This window comes from Salmo salar, chromosome ssa03, assembly GCF_905237065.1.
Source record: "Salmo salar chromosome ssa03, Ssal_v3.1, whole genome shotgun sequence".
NCBI lineage: Eukaryota > Metazoa > Chordata > Actinopteri > Salmoniformes > Salmonidae > Salmo > Salmo salar.
Window position 1 is genome coordinate 62,673,397 of NC_059444.1, and position 16,267 is coordinate 62,689,663.

The 16,267-nt window shown below is 43.6% G+C and overlaps 1 protein-coding gene across 7 annotated transcripts in view; it reads right to left on the reverse strand.

Moving 5' to 3' along the window:
• Positions 1–16,267, reverse strand: part of LOC106601114 (axin-1) — a 41,920-nt gene that overhangs the window by 6,566 nt on the left and 19,087 nt on the right. For 6 of the 7 annotated variants that reach the window (XM_014193046.2, XM_045715057.1, XM_045715058.1 and 3 more), the window contains 4 exons: positions 13,611–14,585; positions 7,766–7,912; positions 6,219–6,315; positions 2,229–2,366 (listed from right to left, as the gene is read on the reverse strand). In XM_014193046.2, the coding sequence (XP_014048521.1) occupies positions 2,229–2,366; positions 6,219–6,315; positions 7,766–7,912; positions 13,611–14,506 (1,278 nt within the window). In that variant the 5' untranslated portion in view covers positions 14,507–14,585. The remainder of the gene's footprint in view (positions 1–2,228; positions 2,367–6,218; positions 6,316–7,765; positions 7,913–13,610; positions 14,586–16,267) is intronic. The other variant, XM_045715059.1, reaches the window with a different exon arrangement.

Below are 16,267 nucleotides of genomic sequence, written 5' to 3' on the forward strand. Positions count from 1 at the left end.
TACTACCCAACTCAACAGCAATACCACAAGTTGACATATTAGAGATTACATCAGTATATAATACACAAATATATCCTACCCACATGTATGAGCTTCAGTGTCTGGTCATTTCCCAAGAATATAAATGGAGCCTCAGCTCACCACATTGCGAAAGAACAACTGCTAAAGTCATTTGAAAAGGCTATTTGTTCCAATCAGTCACACCAGCAGATGGCACACTTCCACAAGACCATGTGTTAACACATGCCGTGGCATTATCACGGCTCTGCTGCAGAGGGAATGTTCTTCCTCTGTGGTGCAAAGCTATTTCACTCTACATCACGCCTGCCAGCATAATCTTAGCTCTCAATAGACCCTTGATTTTTACTACAATTAAATAGCTCTATATATATTTCAAGCTACAACACTGCTATGTTCTAGTTTCTAGACAAAGGCACGTACAGCCATAGCAACTAACTGTATGGCCCGTACAGCCATAGCAACTAACTGTATGGCACGTACAGCCATAGCAACTAACTGTATGACACGTACAGCCATAGCAACTAACAGTATGGCACGTACAGCCATAGCAACTAACAGTATGGCACGTACAGCCATAGCAACTAACAGTATGGCACGTACAGCCATAGCAACTAACAGTATGGCACGTACAGCCATAGCAACTAACTGTATGGCACGTACAGCCATAGCAACTAACTGTATGGCACGTACAGCCATAGTAACTAACAGTATGGCACGTACAGCCGTAGTAACTAACAGTATGACACGTACAGCCATAGTAACTAACAGTATGACACGTACAGCCATAGTAACTAACTGTATGACATGTAGCAGCAGTGCATACCATTGTGCCCTTATTTGACCAGGTCTGTCTCCGTCTCTGCAACTAACTGAATTGCTAAGGATGTGTTGACCCGGTCTTCCACTCCCCTAACTAAAACACATCAGCCCCCATTGGCTCTTCTCACCCTTCCCACACACCTTTGATGGCATTTCAACATGGGAATCATTGGCAAATAACAGTGGGCAATTTATGTGGTGGAGGCTTTGATGCTCACTCCAGGTAGAGGAATCCTGGGCGGTAGCTAAGGACTTTTTGATGAGGGTCTGACTGGCGCTTGAAGATATTGGCCTGGCTCAGAGCAGCTGTGCAGGCCATTGCTCTGCACTCTCAGTTACCCTGTTCGTGCCAAAATGAGGCCAGATCCAGACCTGCTGAGCCCATCCTGCTAAAAGGCACCTACTAATGAATGTGATGTACCGAGTCTCTCTCACTCACTCTCACCTCAGGGAAGTGGAACGTACTGCTGCTACTGAACATGTAAATTATACATTAGGTGGGCCAATATTCAGAGCGTTGAAAAGTAAAGCGAAAAACACCTATTAAGTTATTGATCTCTCAGTGGCACCAATGCATTGATCCTAAAGGTTCTGTATTATTTAGAGGAGAGATGAAGACGACAAATGGTTTAATCAGTCAACAGCACCATAATACCACAGGCTATCCTGCAATATTGACCCGTTCCTTTCAGACACTACTGAGGGAGTTTGCCTAGACCGGATGTGACCTCTCCATCAATCAACACTGGATTGAGGCCACATTCAGTGAAATCAGGGTGTAAGTCTGTGGATGGAAAGCAGGTAAGGGAGCAGAGGAGAGGAATTTGGGGTAAGAATATCAGTTAATAGGAGTGATTATTTGTCACTCCCCTGTCTGCCACCAGCTCTTAATAAAGAGAAACCTACTGTTCCATGACGGTGCCTCTTACGGAGGGGCCAAACGACATAAAATATCTGCCTTAAGACTTGAGACCCTGGCTCTGTGTACCGAAAGAGATTCCATTTGCGGTGGGCGCAGGCATTTCTTCACGGTCCAACTGACTTCAAACAAAGTCATTACAGTGCGCCAGGCTCACAAGTGGCTCAGGCTGTCTGCAGGTGTTCCATCTGATGCCAGAGACAAAGGGATCCAAGATACAGTGGGATGGATCCCTGATAGGCCAGAGCTACACTTTTATAAATGATTCATAATGAAATGATGTCTTTTTCCTTTTAATGAATCAACCCAGTCCTTTCAAACAACGGAGATATTACAGTGTACCTTCTGATAGACAGTCATGGTAAGAGGTTGTTAAGAGGATGATGGGGCATATAGAGTAGTATGGTGCCCCACCAGGGAGAGGGATCATACAGACAGCATGGTGGTACTTCTGTGGACAACAACGTACCAATCTGACTCTCTTCAGCCGCTCCTCCAGTTTCTCCTGGGCCTCCCTCTCCCTCAGCACTCCCTCCAGCCGGCTGATCAGATCCGCCGCAAACTTCTCCGGCTCCACGTGAATGTCCTTTGGTATCCGGTTTGTGCGCTAACAGAGGGAAACACACCATTTCCAGTTCATTTCAAATTGTACCAGTAGTCATTCGCTGATATCAATGTTGCCATTTTCTCCTGAAAGGTAAAACCTGTGGTCACTATGCTGTTCACTTCGGTTGATAGAACAAAAGGGAGAAAATGATACAGAAGGAGGAAAAACGTATCAAACACGTCTACAGTTTATCAGGGAAAAGCTAACAGGGGACCTGTAATGGAAATGAAGGTGCCAAAACAATAACCTCAAACCAAAGTCAAGAAGATTATTGCTTAGTAGCTAATGTAGTACCTACAAGGTCTGATTTGACATGTTTTAAGGCTTTGAACAGTCTGATATAGGCTGCTCTGCATAATGTATGCTGTAAGCCGCAGGCATTCGTCTCAACAATAAAGTTTCAACATAGGGTACTTCCAAAGTTAGAGAAAATGTATAAGATAGTCAAATATCAGCCATAAACAACTTTGTTGGTCAGTGACTTTATAATAGCCATAAAAAATTTTTTAAAAACACCGAAATCAATCTCCAGATCGACCTGTCGCAGCGTGACACCGTGCCCCACTTGCCTAGTTAAATAAAGGTTAACAGCATCTGAGCTACAGGCCACGTCTGGAAAAACACAGTGAAAACTCACTGGTACACCACAGACCAGACTTAATCTCTAAAAGGTGATTGTCCGTTCAAAATAATCCCTATCATTGCATGTTTAATTACAGGCAGCAGAGTGAAGTACATTTTTATCAAAGGGAGATGCTGGGAATATGCAGCTCTTAGCTGGTATTCCCAACAAGTCAAGCCTGTAAGGTGTATTGTTGTAGTAACCTAGCAAAGAGAGATTAAAGTACATTCCGGGTATAGCCTAAATATTGTAGAGGGCCGTTTTACTCAGGGCCCCACCAAAGCACACAGGATATGTCCACATGCTGATTACAAAGCTGGAGATTTCTCCAGCTCTGACTGCTATTTTCTCTTTGAATTCAGTTTCAGTTGGATTCATATTCATTTTACCCAACAGAGACAAAGCTTTACAGACAAACAGCCCAGAGTAGCTTTATGGCCGTTAGAAGACCTGGCTGTAGAAATTACTTCACTACCATGGCTATTACCCTCTATTAGTGAAGATTGCACACGGAGCGTACCAAACATTAGGAACACCGTCCTAATATTGAGTTGCACCCCCTTCTGCCCTCAGAACAGCCTCAATTCATCAGGGCATGGACTAGAAGGTGTCAAAGAGATCCACAGGGATGCTGGCCCATGTTGACCCCAATACTTCCCACAGTGGTGTCAAGTTGGCTGGATGTCCTTTGGGTGGAGGACCATTCTTGATACACAAAGGAAACTGTTGAGCATTAAAAACCCAGCAGGGTTGCAGTTCTTGACACAAACCGGTGCGCCTGGCACCTACTACCGTACCCTGTACAAAGGCAATGTCTTGTCCAGTCACCCTCTGAAATGGCACACACACACAATCCACATAACCTATCGTCACCTTCATCTACACTGATTGAAGTGGGTTTAACAATGACATCAACAAGGGTTGATCGCTTTTACCTGGATTCACCTGGTCATTCTATGTCATGGAAAGAGCAGGTATTCCTAATGTTTTGAAAACTCAGTGTATGCAGTGCATTCAGAAAGTATTCAGACCCCTTGACTTTCTCCACATTTTGTTAAGTTACAGGGTTATTCTAAAATGTAATACATGTTTTTCTATTTTCCTCATCAATCTACTCACAATATCCCATAATGACAAAGCAAAAACAGGTTTAGATTTTTTTTTTAATTGCTAAAAAAAGAAATAAAAAATATGACATTTACATAAGTATTCAGACCCTTTACTCAGTACTTTGTTGAAGCACCTTTGGCAGTGATTACAGCCTCGAGTCTTCTTGGGTATGAATGACGCTACAAGCTTGGTACACCTGTATTTGGGGAGTTTCTCCCATTCTTCTCTGCAGATCCTCTCAAGCTTTATCAGGGTGAATGGGGAGCGTCGCTGCACATCTATTTTCAGGTCTCTCCAGATGCTCGATCGGGTTCAAGTCGGGCTCTGGCTTGGTCACTCAAGGACATTCAGAGACTTGTCCCAAAGCCACTCCGGCGTTGTCTTGGCTGTGTGCTTAGGGTCGTTGTCCTGTTGGAAGGTGAACTTTCGCCCAAGTCTGAGGTCCTGAGCAGGTTTTCATCAAAGATCTCTCTGTACTTTGCTCCATTCATCTTTCCCTCGATCCTGACTAGTCTCCCAGTCCTAGCCGCTGAAAAACGTCCCAACAGCATGATGCTGCCACCACCATGCTTCACCGTAGGGATGGTGCCAGGTTCTCCAGACGTGACACTTGGCATTCAGGCCAAAGAGTTTAACCTTGGTTTCATCAGACCAAAGAATCTTGTTTCTCATGGTCTGAGTGTCCTTTAGGTGCCTTTTGGCAAACTCCAAGTAGGCTGTCATATGCCTTTTACTGAGGAGTGGCTTCCGTCTGGCCACTCTAACATAAAGGCCTGATTGGTGGAGTGCTGCAGAGATGGTTGTCCTTCTGGAAGGTTCTCCCATCTCCACAGAGGAACTCTAGAGCTCTATCAGAGTGGCCATCGGGTTCTTGGTCACCTCCCTGACCAAGTCCATTCTCCCCCAATTGCTAAGTTTAGCCAGGTCGCCAGCGCTCGGAAAAGTCTTAGTGGTTCCAAACTTCTTCCATTTAAGAATGATGGAAGCCACTGTGTTCTTGGAGACCTTCAATGCTGCCGCCATTTTTAGGTACCCTTCTCCAGATCTGTGCCATGACACAATCCTGTCTCGGAGCTCTACAGACAATTCCTTCGACCTCATGGCTTGGTTTTTGCTCTGACATGCACTGTCAACTGTGGGACCTTGAATAGACAGGTGTGTGCCTTTCCAAATCATATCCAATCAATTGAATTTACCACAGGTGGACTCCAATCAAGTTGTAGATCATCTCAAGGATGATCAATGGAACAGGATGCATCTGAGCTAAATTTCAAGTCCCATAGCAAAGGGTCTGAATACTTATGTAAAAGTATTTCTGTTTTTGATTTTTAATACATTTGCAAAAATGTCATTATTAAGTAGATTGATGAGGATTCTTTTTTATTTAATCCATTTTAGAATATGCCTGTAACGTAACAAAATGTGTGTGGGGGGGGGAGAAATCAAGGGGTCTGAATACTTTCCAAATGCACTGTATGTCTCTCCATTACCACTGCAGTATGTGTCTGGGACTAATCCATTCGACAAAAACGGAACAATCAAGGACAAGGCAGCCAGCGTTTCCATTTTACTGCAATGCATAGCTCGTTTCTTTATTATTTTGTATTCTGTGTACCGAAAAACAGAAGTCAATGAAAAAAATATATTCTACACAAAAACATACATGCATCCTAATGTGAGGGAGAGAGTCTTGTTAAGCAGGACTCTTGACTCCGAGGCCCAATTAGGATGGGAGTTCTCCTGTAGAGAGCTGCAGAGTCATGCAGGGAGGTGGGACTGCCACAGAGGAGAAACACTGCTGTCTGACGGGCTTCAACACAGACAGACAGCTGAAGGCTGAGGAGAGCACCAGGCACAGTTTAGAAAGCACAAGCCTCACTATGAGCTATTCACACACCCTACACGGGCCCAGAGAGAGATGCAGTCAGGCATCTTACAAATGCAGGAAGGTGGAGAGATGGGAACATTTGAGAAACACTGATGTTTCTAGAATACCAGATTACAGCCATGTAAGCAGTCTGATGAGTGAGTGGGGCTCTTGCAGGTATGTGTGCATACTAGTTTGTGTAGGGGTGTGTGTGTGTATGTGTGTGTGTGCAGCTAAACCAAGGTTAACTTACAGGAATATGAGGTAGTGGCACACGCCCATTTGCTTTGGCACTTTCGTGCATCTCTCGTCGATGCTGTTTGCGATATTTGTATGGTGGAACCCCATCTCTGGAACAAAAACAAAAGGACAATTTTACAAACATATTCAAAAGGAGAAAACTCATCGGTTACTTTCAGGCTGCATTTCCTTTTCTAAACAGTAGCTCAATCATCCTAAGAGAAGGACAACATTTTGGGAGTTCATGGTAAATTGAGCGGGTTGAGATTTCTGGATTCAGGTTTCGGTAAATACCAGAGTATGTAAACCCTGAGGGTTTCCTCTGTAGCCCTACACAGTGGTGAACAAGCAGAGAGTGGTGCGGTCGCTGACACCAACAGTATGAATTGTTTTATCCCAAGTCTCAGTGGTCCTGCTGGGTTTGACTCGTCTGCGCCAGGAGCTGTGGAACAAACAGCTGATATTGGCCTCTAATCTATCCTGCTTCAGACACGCGTTTTTGTCCTGCTGAGCAGCCTTTGATGTTTCTTTAAACATGCGTTCCCCTGTGCCATCTCTGAACTTACAGCACCGTTCCTGTCTTCTCTCTTCTCTGGCTTCCCTCTGCCAACACATCCTAGCTCGATTTACTCCAAAGGAAACCTGCTGCTTCCCGCTAAGGCGGAAGAAAGAGGATTGCTGCGCTAAATAACAGCTTGTGTCCAACATGGGATCCTCCAAAGGCACTGCTTATACATTTACCCATCTTGAAACAAACCGTTGTCAAGCAATGTGGGTAAGTCATATAAGACGTAGGCTATAACATTTTATTTTTATTCAATATGTACCGACTCCTTTTACACAATTATGAGAGCCTGTCAAAATCTACTCAACCTTTTACCGTCAATTCTCCACCATTTCCTCAGAATTCCGGGAAACTTGATTTAAAGGGTAACAAGTCATTGCCTTCAAATGACAAACTGTGCGCCTGTCGTAGCTCCCAGTTTATAGCTCTATAATTAGCATAAGTAATGACATTTAGCAGCTTTCATTCGTGTGGGTAATGAACAGATGGCTGTTCTCTGAGGAGAGGAGCAGAGAGAGATGTGTTGCTGCTCCCAGTGACAGACAGACAGGGGGAAATGGCACCAGTCTGCGTGCAGCAGGTGCTGCTACAGTCAGACTAGGGTCCTATTCATTCGGCACCAAAACGGAAGAAAACATACTCAAAAAAAAAGAGGGACTACCTGAACTTGTTCAATGAGAAACTTGTTTCTGTTTTCTGTGGCAAAACGTTTTGCTACTGTGTGCCATAATGAATACGACCCAGGTAGAGCTCAGATATACTGGGCATGGATGAAATTGAAAATAACACTAACTATTGTTTTCTATTCCCACACACTCACATGTCATGAAATTGTTTGTGAAGGTCCTCATGCTGAACAGCAAGGAACAGGGAAGCTAAACTTCATTCTCGAGGCATTCTGCCCTTACTTGTGGTATGTACTATTACAGTTTGACCGATTGTGCGTGTGCATGCGTGTGAGTGGGAGGTGATGCGGAGGCGGTGCGAGTACGTACACACTGCTGTCTGTCAGGGAGAGTGTGTCTACGTCGCTGGCACTGGACATGCTCTGCTGCTCGCTGTCGTTGGCGCTGGTGGCAGGGGCCATGGCGTAGCCCGTGTTGACATAGTACGGGTTGACAGGCTCCCGCCACGGCACACGTCTGGAAGAAACGCAACATTCAGAGAGAGAGAGAGAGAGCATTAAGTCAAAGTCATGAACAATACATAGCACATGATATAACACAATCAATTCATGTCAGAGTGTACTGGCACCATTAAACAATAGATTCAGCTTCACAGGAGACACATGCAAGTACATTTTACAAAGATTATTGCACTGTATTATCATAGCATTAAAAGGGAAGGATGTTGTTAGTTATTCTGGATAAGAGCCGATAAGAACTGAGTGCCAACGTAAATGTCATTTAGATATTAAACAAAGAAACATTTCCAAATAAGACAACTGTAGTATCTCTGTAGTAATACATGCCTTTCACACAAAACCACCCACATTGTTATAATGAAGATCCTTCAGAGGGTTTCTAATGGTTGGTACAGTAGAGATGCTGATTTAATTCTTATTGGAGGCATCGCATCACCACAGCCTCCATCATTGACTCAACCTCCCTCAACACACTCCTCAAATTCCTCCCTTCGCATGAATTATAGATCTGGGTAGGCCTCTGTTCTCTTCATCTTTAAACTGAAGAGGATCCCTAAAGTGGTCAGGACGTGCTCCCTCCCTGGGAACTCTGAAGCGCTCAGTCTTACTAGAGACCAAACCAAACCCAGGCTACTTCTGACTGGTTATCATTAGTCAGCCCATATTCTGCCCAAACGAAGAAAAATTGAATCTATTGCGAAGTGGTAAATCATTTTGGATTAAGAGAAGAATGGAGAGTGGTTGAAGAATGTCTTTTAGTTCTACATTATGTAAGTAAAGGGATGAGATTCTAATATGTCATTTCTTCTAGACAATTGGTTCTCTTTGAAAAGCAATGGCAGACGTGACAAAAGATAGCATTTATTGTGTCATAACTAGACTGCCAATCTATCGAATAAAATGACGATATAAACTAGATTTCCATCCAATTGGTGAGAGATTTTCATGCGAATATTCCTAAATCCACAAAGTAAATACGCGCATTTTCCCACCAGTGGCGTTTCCACCAAACTGAATTGTCGCAGATAAAAATCAGTGCATGTCATCGTAATGCACACAAAAAGTTATTTTTCTCTTACCGAATAAAATGTGAATGTTTATTGTGTTTCCATCGCATTTTCAACTCTACCAATAGTTTTCCACAAAAACTTTTTGCGTTAAATAGCTAAATGTGACTAGTCTGGTTTTGGCAGGTGTGCTTTAGCCAACAGCAGATACAGTTCGCGTAGGCTCTGAGGTAGGTTAGTCTACATGATGATATCATCACAGATAAGAGCGAGAATATTTTTTTAATTTGTAAAACGGCGGTCAAGCATCGATCATCATGTCACCAGAATAAGACCCTCAACATTTATTGGAAAGGAGCATCAAGCTCATCACCGTGCACTTTCACCCCCCTGTGAAGTTCATCATAACTTATTTCATCTGTAGCCTAATAAACTGTATGGTTTTCTGAGTCGTAGTGGGAGGACCACACACCATGTGATCGAGTGACTCCAAGTTTACTTCGATATAATGGCTATCAATATTTGCGCATATAGGCATTTCCACCACCATTTCTCGCATAATAACATTTTACCAAAACAAAAAGATCACACCATGTCAAATGAACAACTTATCTGTCAGCATTTATAAAATTGTACTGAAACTTCCTGTTTCCATCACAGCTGTTTTATTTTTTATACTGTATGACTTTACTCACATAAAATCTATGGATGGAAACGTGGGTATTGGCTATAAATGACAGGACCTGGGCTAGTGGCACTGCCGTCACATTCCACCAGGACCATATCAGGGTGGAGGACAACTATTCGGCAAAGAGCAATAAAGTCCTCGACAATCCCAGAGTCAAATTTCCCCCGAGAAAAAACAACAACGAAACATGCCTCACTTCCTTTTCAACATAACATGGACATAAATACAGGTCTAATCTTCTTAAAGAACATGTGTCCACTCATGCTTTCTGAACAGAGAGAGCCCTGTCCTGTCCGTCAACCATAAGTCCTTTCAGCTTTTATCACTGGAAAAGAGATTACACTTTAACATTAAAGCACTTTAGTCATGAAATGATGCTTATGGCCTTTTAGCATTTTCCGTCCATAAACACTGTGAGCAGTAAGCCATTACATAATCTGCCCTTCAAGGGAAGTCTACTGAATTACCCATGGCGAACATGCATGACATTTGCTTTTAGCTTACAAGCCAAATCTAACAAAACATGAAATGTCATAACGTGAACAACTAAGAAAACAAGGGAAAGAGCTCAGATAAGTACTTCATTTGGAACAGTCAGCAATTTTGCAATAAAAGTGAGTTTCCGTTGAAGTAAAAAATGCCTCTCAATAAAAAAAAAGTTGAGCAGTAAAAATCGATTCACTTCTCAAAACAGAGGCTCTGAGGAGAACCCATCTTTGCTCCGGATGCTCTAAAAAAAACTGCTTTGAGGAACAAAACACAAACCATGATGGCATCCCTCATGCTACATTTATCAAACAAAAACAAGTCCAACCAATACGAGCTGCCAATTCATAGAAATGTAAATTTTGTGGCTGAGGTGCAACGTGGATAACGACCACGTTCTATGGCCAAGGTTTCAAATGAGTGGGATTCATTTAAAGGAAAGAATGTTGCGAGAGGAAATGCAACTGAAAGGGGCAGCTGCAGGAGGCCACAGTCTGTTTTAAGGAGTGTGCACGGCAGGGGAGCGAGCGCCAAGCAGGAAGCCTCCTTTCTACCAGGGTTTCCCCTTGACCTGGAAGCCTGCTTCCCCTGCTGCCTCCTAGAAACCAGGGCTTCCAATTCTACAACCTGGCTATGTTCTCTCTTCAGGGCACCACAGGGAAAATGGCAGCCTCCTACCAGAACCTGAACCATGGCCATCCATCCTACTGACTGGTAGTGAGGCATCTGTTTATGAGCCTCTAAGCCCAGCCTGGTTCAGCCTGAGAGGAGGAAAGGGATAGATCACGGATGGAAGCAGCTCTCGGATTACTGCAGCCTCTGATGATTATTCCCAGGCAGCACTCAAGCCCATGATCTAGAATCTTCTAATGATTGAAGCAGCAGCCATGATGTCAATGTTCACAGAATCACAGAGAGAGAGCAAAGAGAGGGAGCCGGAGGAGATGCTTTCAAACCAACACTGGTTTCATCATGGTTGATTTTTTCTGCTGTTTAGCTATGACAGTGGGTGCACAGCTGTAAACGGATGACATTTCATCACGTTTCTTACGACCGACGAGTAGGCCAGATGGCTTTCGATGAACATGAGGAAATACCAAGTACAACAGCAGCACTTGCCAAAACGTTACTCATACCTCTCAGAAAGCCCATCAAAACATCATCCATACCTTTGAATAGCCATGTCCTGAAAAACTAAATTAACTTGTCCTCCTGATGCACAGTGATAGAAGCTCAATGCCAAAGCATTAGATGTAAGGGCCTTTTGTTGTTCCAACGACTTTGACATTTCTTTGCACCTAGAGAATAATTACTGGTCCTTTATCACTCCCCTTTACATTGGAGTGCAGCCATCCCTGGATCACCACTGATTGGTTACACAGCAACATAGGTGAAGGAATCAGACCTGCTAGGAGGTTAGTTACTCATTACATTCTCTCGACAATTACTCTGAAGATGATAGGGTTATATAAAAATGGAGGCTATGTACCTAACCTGTTCAAACCAGAAATTGTCATTGAGATAAACCATCTAAGCTACTTTCCGATGGGAGACCTGAAGAGAGGAGGAGCACCAGGAGAAATTCTCCACAGGGAACCTGAGTCAGGCGTGAATTGAATGAGTCTTTCAGAATGAACAGTTTGATATAAAATGTGTATTCATGCTCATCATAGCATGTAAACATATTCAGAGAGCTTGGGCTCTACAAGAACAGTGACTGGCGGAGGCCATCACCTGCTTGTCTGAGAACAACGTAAAAATGTCGCGCAACATTTTCTGTGCATTGCTACACAACCGAGAGAAAGAAAAAAAAAAAAATCTACATATTCATCTTCACTACAGAGCTGCTCCCTTTTAATTCCCTGGATTCTGGTCTTCACACATTAAGAGACATCTGACTGGTGCAACATTTAGTTGCACAAAAACCCGAAGGGTGATGCTAAAAGGCTATTTAAAAATGGAGGGTAATCTTTTTGTAATTTCCGCCAAATACTAGACCTAATGAAATAGTCATTTGAAAACAACCTTAAAAATGCACTGCTCTCACTAATTAAAGCCAATCATATCCAGGGGCCATAGAATACAGAATCAGAAGTAGGGTGGAGTGGGGAGTGTCTGTGGTTTTCAAATATCCTAGTCTTTCATTCTGTCACATTTAAAGGCCAGTTGTAAATGAGAAAAGGCAACATATATGCCTATACACTGTAACTATACTAAAAACGCAGTTTGGAGCATCCAAATAGACTAAAGTCAGACAAAACAATATTCCTTAGACTAAACAATGTGCTATTTCTGAGTAGACCAATTTTCAAAATCCCAACACTAGTCCTAAACTGAAACAAAGACTTGGAAACATTACCATTTAGTCAGGCCAATTGAAAAGACTGATTTCTAGTCCTTCAACCCTGCAACCACAACTCTTCAACACATCCTCTGCACACCCAGGTGCCACCGCATCTTCTGCACATGTCAAGGTTTGTCTAAGACTGTTGATAGAAAAGTGGGTCAACTTCTAGGGATAGAATTCTGCAATCTTCAATCGCTGCACCAGACAATGCCAACAGTGAATACAGTATCCTTAAGCACATCTGAACAGTAAAAATGCTGTGTTCTTACATATTTCAGAGCAAGGCTAAATAAAGCCGAAAATCCCTCCACATATTCTTCTCACAACTGGTGATGATAGCAGCTTTGCTTAGTGACAAATATGGAACAAATTCAGAGATGTGTGAATATGTCTTTTAAAAAGGATTGATGTTAAATTCACAGACTTTGGCAGGAACATTTGTAGGCCTAATCCTTTGCATAGTGGGCTAAAAAGCCCAGATGCGCTGTTTCTGTTCCAACAGGACAAGGATTAGAGTTTTAAGTAGTCAGTCACATCGCACAATCCCATTCTGCGCAAATGAAATGACAAGGCTGTGACACAAAGATGTCTGTCAAATATAACATAAGCATCATATTACTATTAATTAAAGATTGGAAGACAGATAAACAAGACTGTACTTTTACAATCCTATTTTAGTCATCCAGAAGAGAAATATGGGGATTGCTTCCTTTTTTTTGTGCCAGGTTCATTTCCTTAGACAGGGAATACTTCCTTTGACTTTCTGTTGCAGTTAAACCAGACTTCTCCATTTTCCACAGTCAAAAGAGAAATCATGTTGAGCTTTTCTCTGAGAGAACCTTTCGTCCACTAGAAAAGCCTGCCATTCACAGGACACCTGCGTGGGGAACACAAAGAGCGTCTGCCTCCACCTTCTAACAACCAGCAAATGCTCTCCCTTCGACCCCTGCCACTGCCTCGCCATCACAGGTACTTAAAGGCCTCTGCCTACACTGCATTCCTCTCATCTTGAGCTGTCAGCGGTGCTAAACTCAGAGCCACTTTTCATCTCCGACTTCAGACAGCACTCGCAGAGGGAGGAGGACAAGTTTATTTCTAATTCAGCACTTGTACAGAGAAGCTAGATAGTTATAGAGACTGGAGAGAGAGAGAGAGAGAGAGGATTTACCTGTACTCGTGACTGTCCTGGAATCTCTTGGTGCTGGTGACGCGTTGGGAAGCTGTCTCCTGAAGCAGCTTCTGAGTGAGCCGGTTGCTGGGAGTGGGATCACTCTCCTGCTGCTCCTCCAGCTCGTGGTCACATCTCCACTCCTCGTCCTCGTTCAGCGTGGGCAAATACCCTGGTAAAACCTTCCCGCCCCCAGAGACAGAGCTCTGGTCGCTGTAGAGCTTAGGGCTCTCCCCCCCAGTCCTGGTGTATTCCAAATAGATATCGGACTTGAGGAACAGCGGGTAGGTGTTCTCCTCCATCATAGTCTGAATCTCAGTCTGAGCCTGGTCAAACATGGCCGGGTCAATGTGCAGCCTCATCACACAGTCCTTGATGAAGCTCTTGGTGGCCGGTTTGATCTGTCTCGAGACTATTCCATTGTTGTCCAGGATGTACTTTTTATAAATGGCTTTCGCCAGTTTCAGCTTCTTCTCCTCGCCCTGGCCCTCGTTGGCTTCGAGCTTCCGGAAGCCAGTGCAGGCGAACCAGAAGTCCAACATGTCGGCACATTCCTCCTGCTTGAGGAACGTCCTGAACAGGTGGATACCATCCTGGTCATCCAGGAGGGAGTGCAGGGACTCTGCCCACTTAAGGTAGGGCGGCGTGGGGGAGGCACTGCCCTCCGGCTCATAGCCCAGGTCCAGGTCAGGTCGTCTGGGCGTGGCTGTGGAGGCCTCGTTCTTGAGGCTCTTGAAGGAATAGAAACCGTGGCTGTAGGGCCGTCCATCGCTGGACACCAGCTCTCCCTCCTCCCCAGGGACCGGGGGTCTGGGGGCATCCTCAGTGAAGCTGCCCCCCAGATCCACCAGGTAACCCCCCACCTTGTCGCCCACGCTCATGTTCACAGCGTCCATACACCCCGTCCCAGTACAGCCCACAGTGCACAACTATCAGATCCACCCCTCTACTTATGCCACCGTGAAAGAATTTCTCCTGTAAGAAAAAGACAAAAATATATAATGAGTGGAAACTTTAAACACATAAAATGTAAACGTATTCACAGGCAATGACTCGGACGTTTATTATCTCATTTTGACAACTTAGTAAAAAAGAACAAACGTTTGAGACAAATTGGAAATCCATTCAATACTGAGAAAATAAAAGCAGGCTGCATATCTATGTCTAAGCTTAGAATTCACACAAGTCTAATGTTTCAAAAGGAAATCCTGCCAAAACAGAGATGCAATAAATTATTTCATTGCTCACATCGATAGTACCCATTTAAAGGTTGAAAAAATATTTTGACTACTAAGAAATAAAATTCAATATCCCCTAAAGCAAAGGGCATGGATGAAATCGATGCTCACGAAAAAAAAGTGATCTGTGTGTCATATGTTCACACAGATTAGCACGTTCCATTAGTGACTCCCCACAGCAATACCTTAACATCAGAAGATTCTAGAACATATTTTTATTGTTGGGTTTCTGAACTGCGGCTAGGCTATATGTTTGTGTGAATGAAATCTATTCAATAAAATACAGAGGTAGCAAAAATAAAGAACACTATTTCAGATATAGAAAGCCTAACTGCTTCGTGACAATCCTATTGAATGTATTTCTGACTTGGAATGATTGGCTGAAAATAACTGAACGGAAAAGGGTTATGAACACCGAGTAGTAGGGTTCCTCTTCCTTCCATTCTTTAATACTGTCAGGTTCTTATTTTGTTTTCCCCCCCTGTAAGTAGAGACAGACGTGCACATCGACCCCTCTTTACTATTGAAAATAAACTTGCATGTTTGACATGTGTCATGTAAAGGATACAGAGAACAAAAACTCCACTTGAGGCAACTGATGACAGACACAGATCTGAGCAGTGTACTACAGGAGCCGACCCTGAGCATGAAATAGCGCGACAAGGGCAGAGCATTCTGGAGGTTAAAAGAGGAACTGTGGGGTGCAGGCAGAGCCCAATCTGCCATGACTGTGACCGTGGCTGCTGTGTGTGGTGAATGCAGCCAGGCAGGCACTCCGACTGATCATATCAGAGGACGACCTTGAGTCAAATATTTTCAGTCCCTGCTGAGACCTGGAGGAAGCGGCCCTCCCCTGTGGCTGTCCGGGAACTATAGAGTGGACAGACAGGGTCTTTTACACATCACAGTGCAATGAAACACTAACTATCCTCAATCTCTCCTTTTCACATTGACGGTGATGTTGAACCTACACAAAAATGTGATACGCTCAATTCTAGTAGCAGGAGTAGTACTTCTCTTTAAAATGTTACATTTCAAGATTCTCAATATCTTTAGAATGTCCTCATCTATCTAGACACCAACTGACCTAGAATGTCAGCTCATACAAATACCTGGGTATCTGGCACTATCATTCCACACACACACACATCAATAATCTTCAAGCAAAGGTCAAGTCCAGAATAGGCTTTCTCTATCAGAATAAATCTTAATTCACACACAGTGCTAAACACACCATGGTCCAAATGACAATACTCCCATCCTGGATTATGGTGATGTCATCTACAATATGGCCCCAAAGTCCACCCTCAATAAACTGGATGAACTTTACCACTCTGCCATAAGCTTTGTCACTAGTGCCCCATTCCAAACCCATCACTGTGACTTATAGTCATCCATTAACTGGCCATCCCTACATGT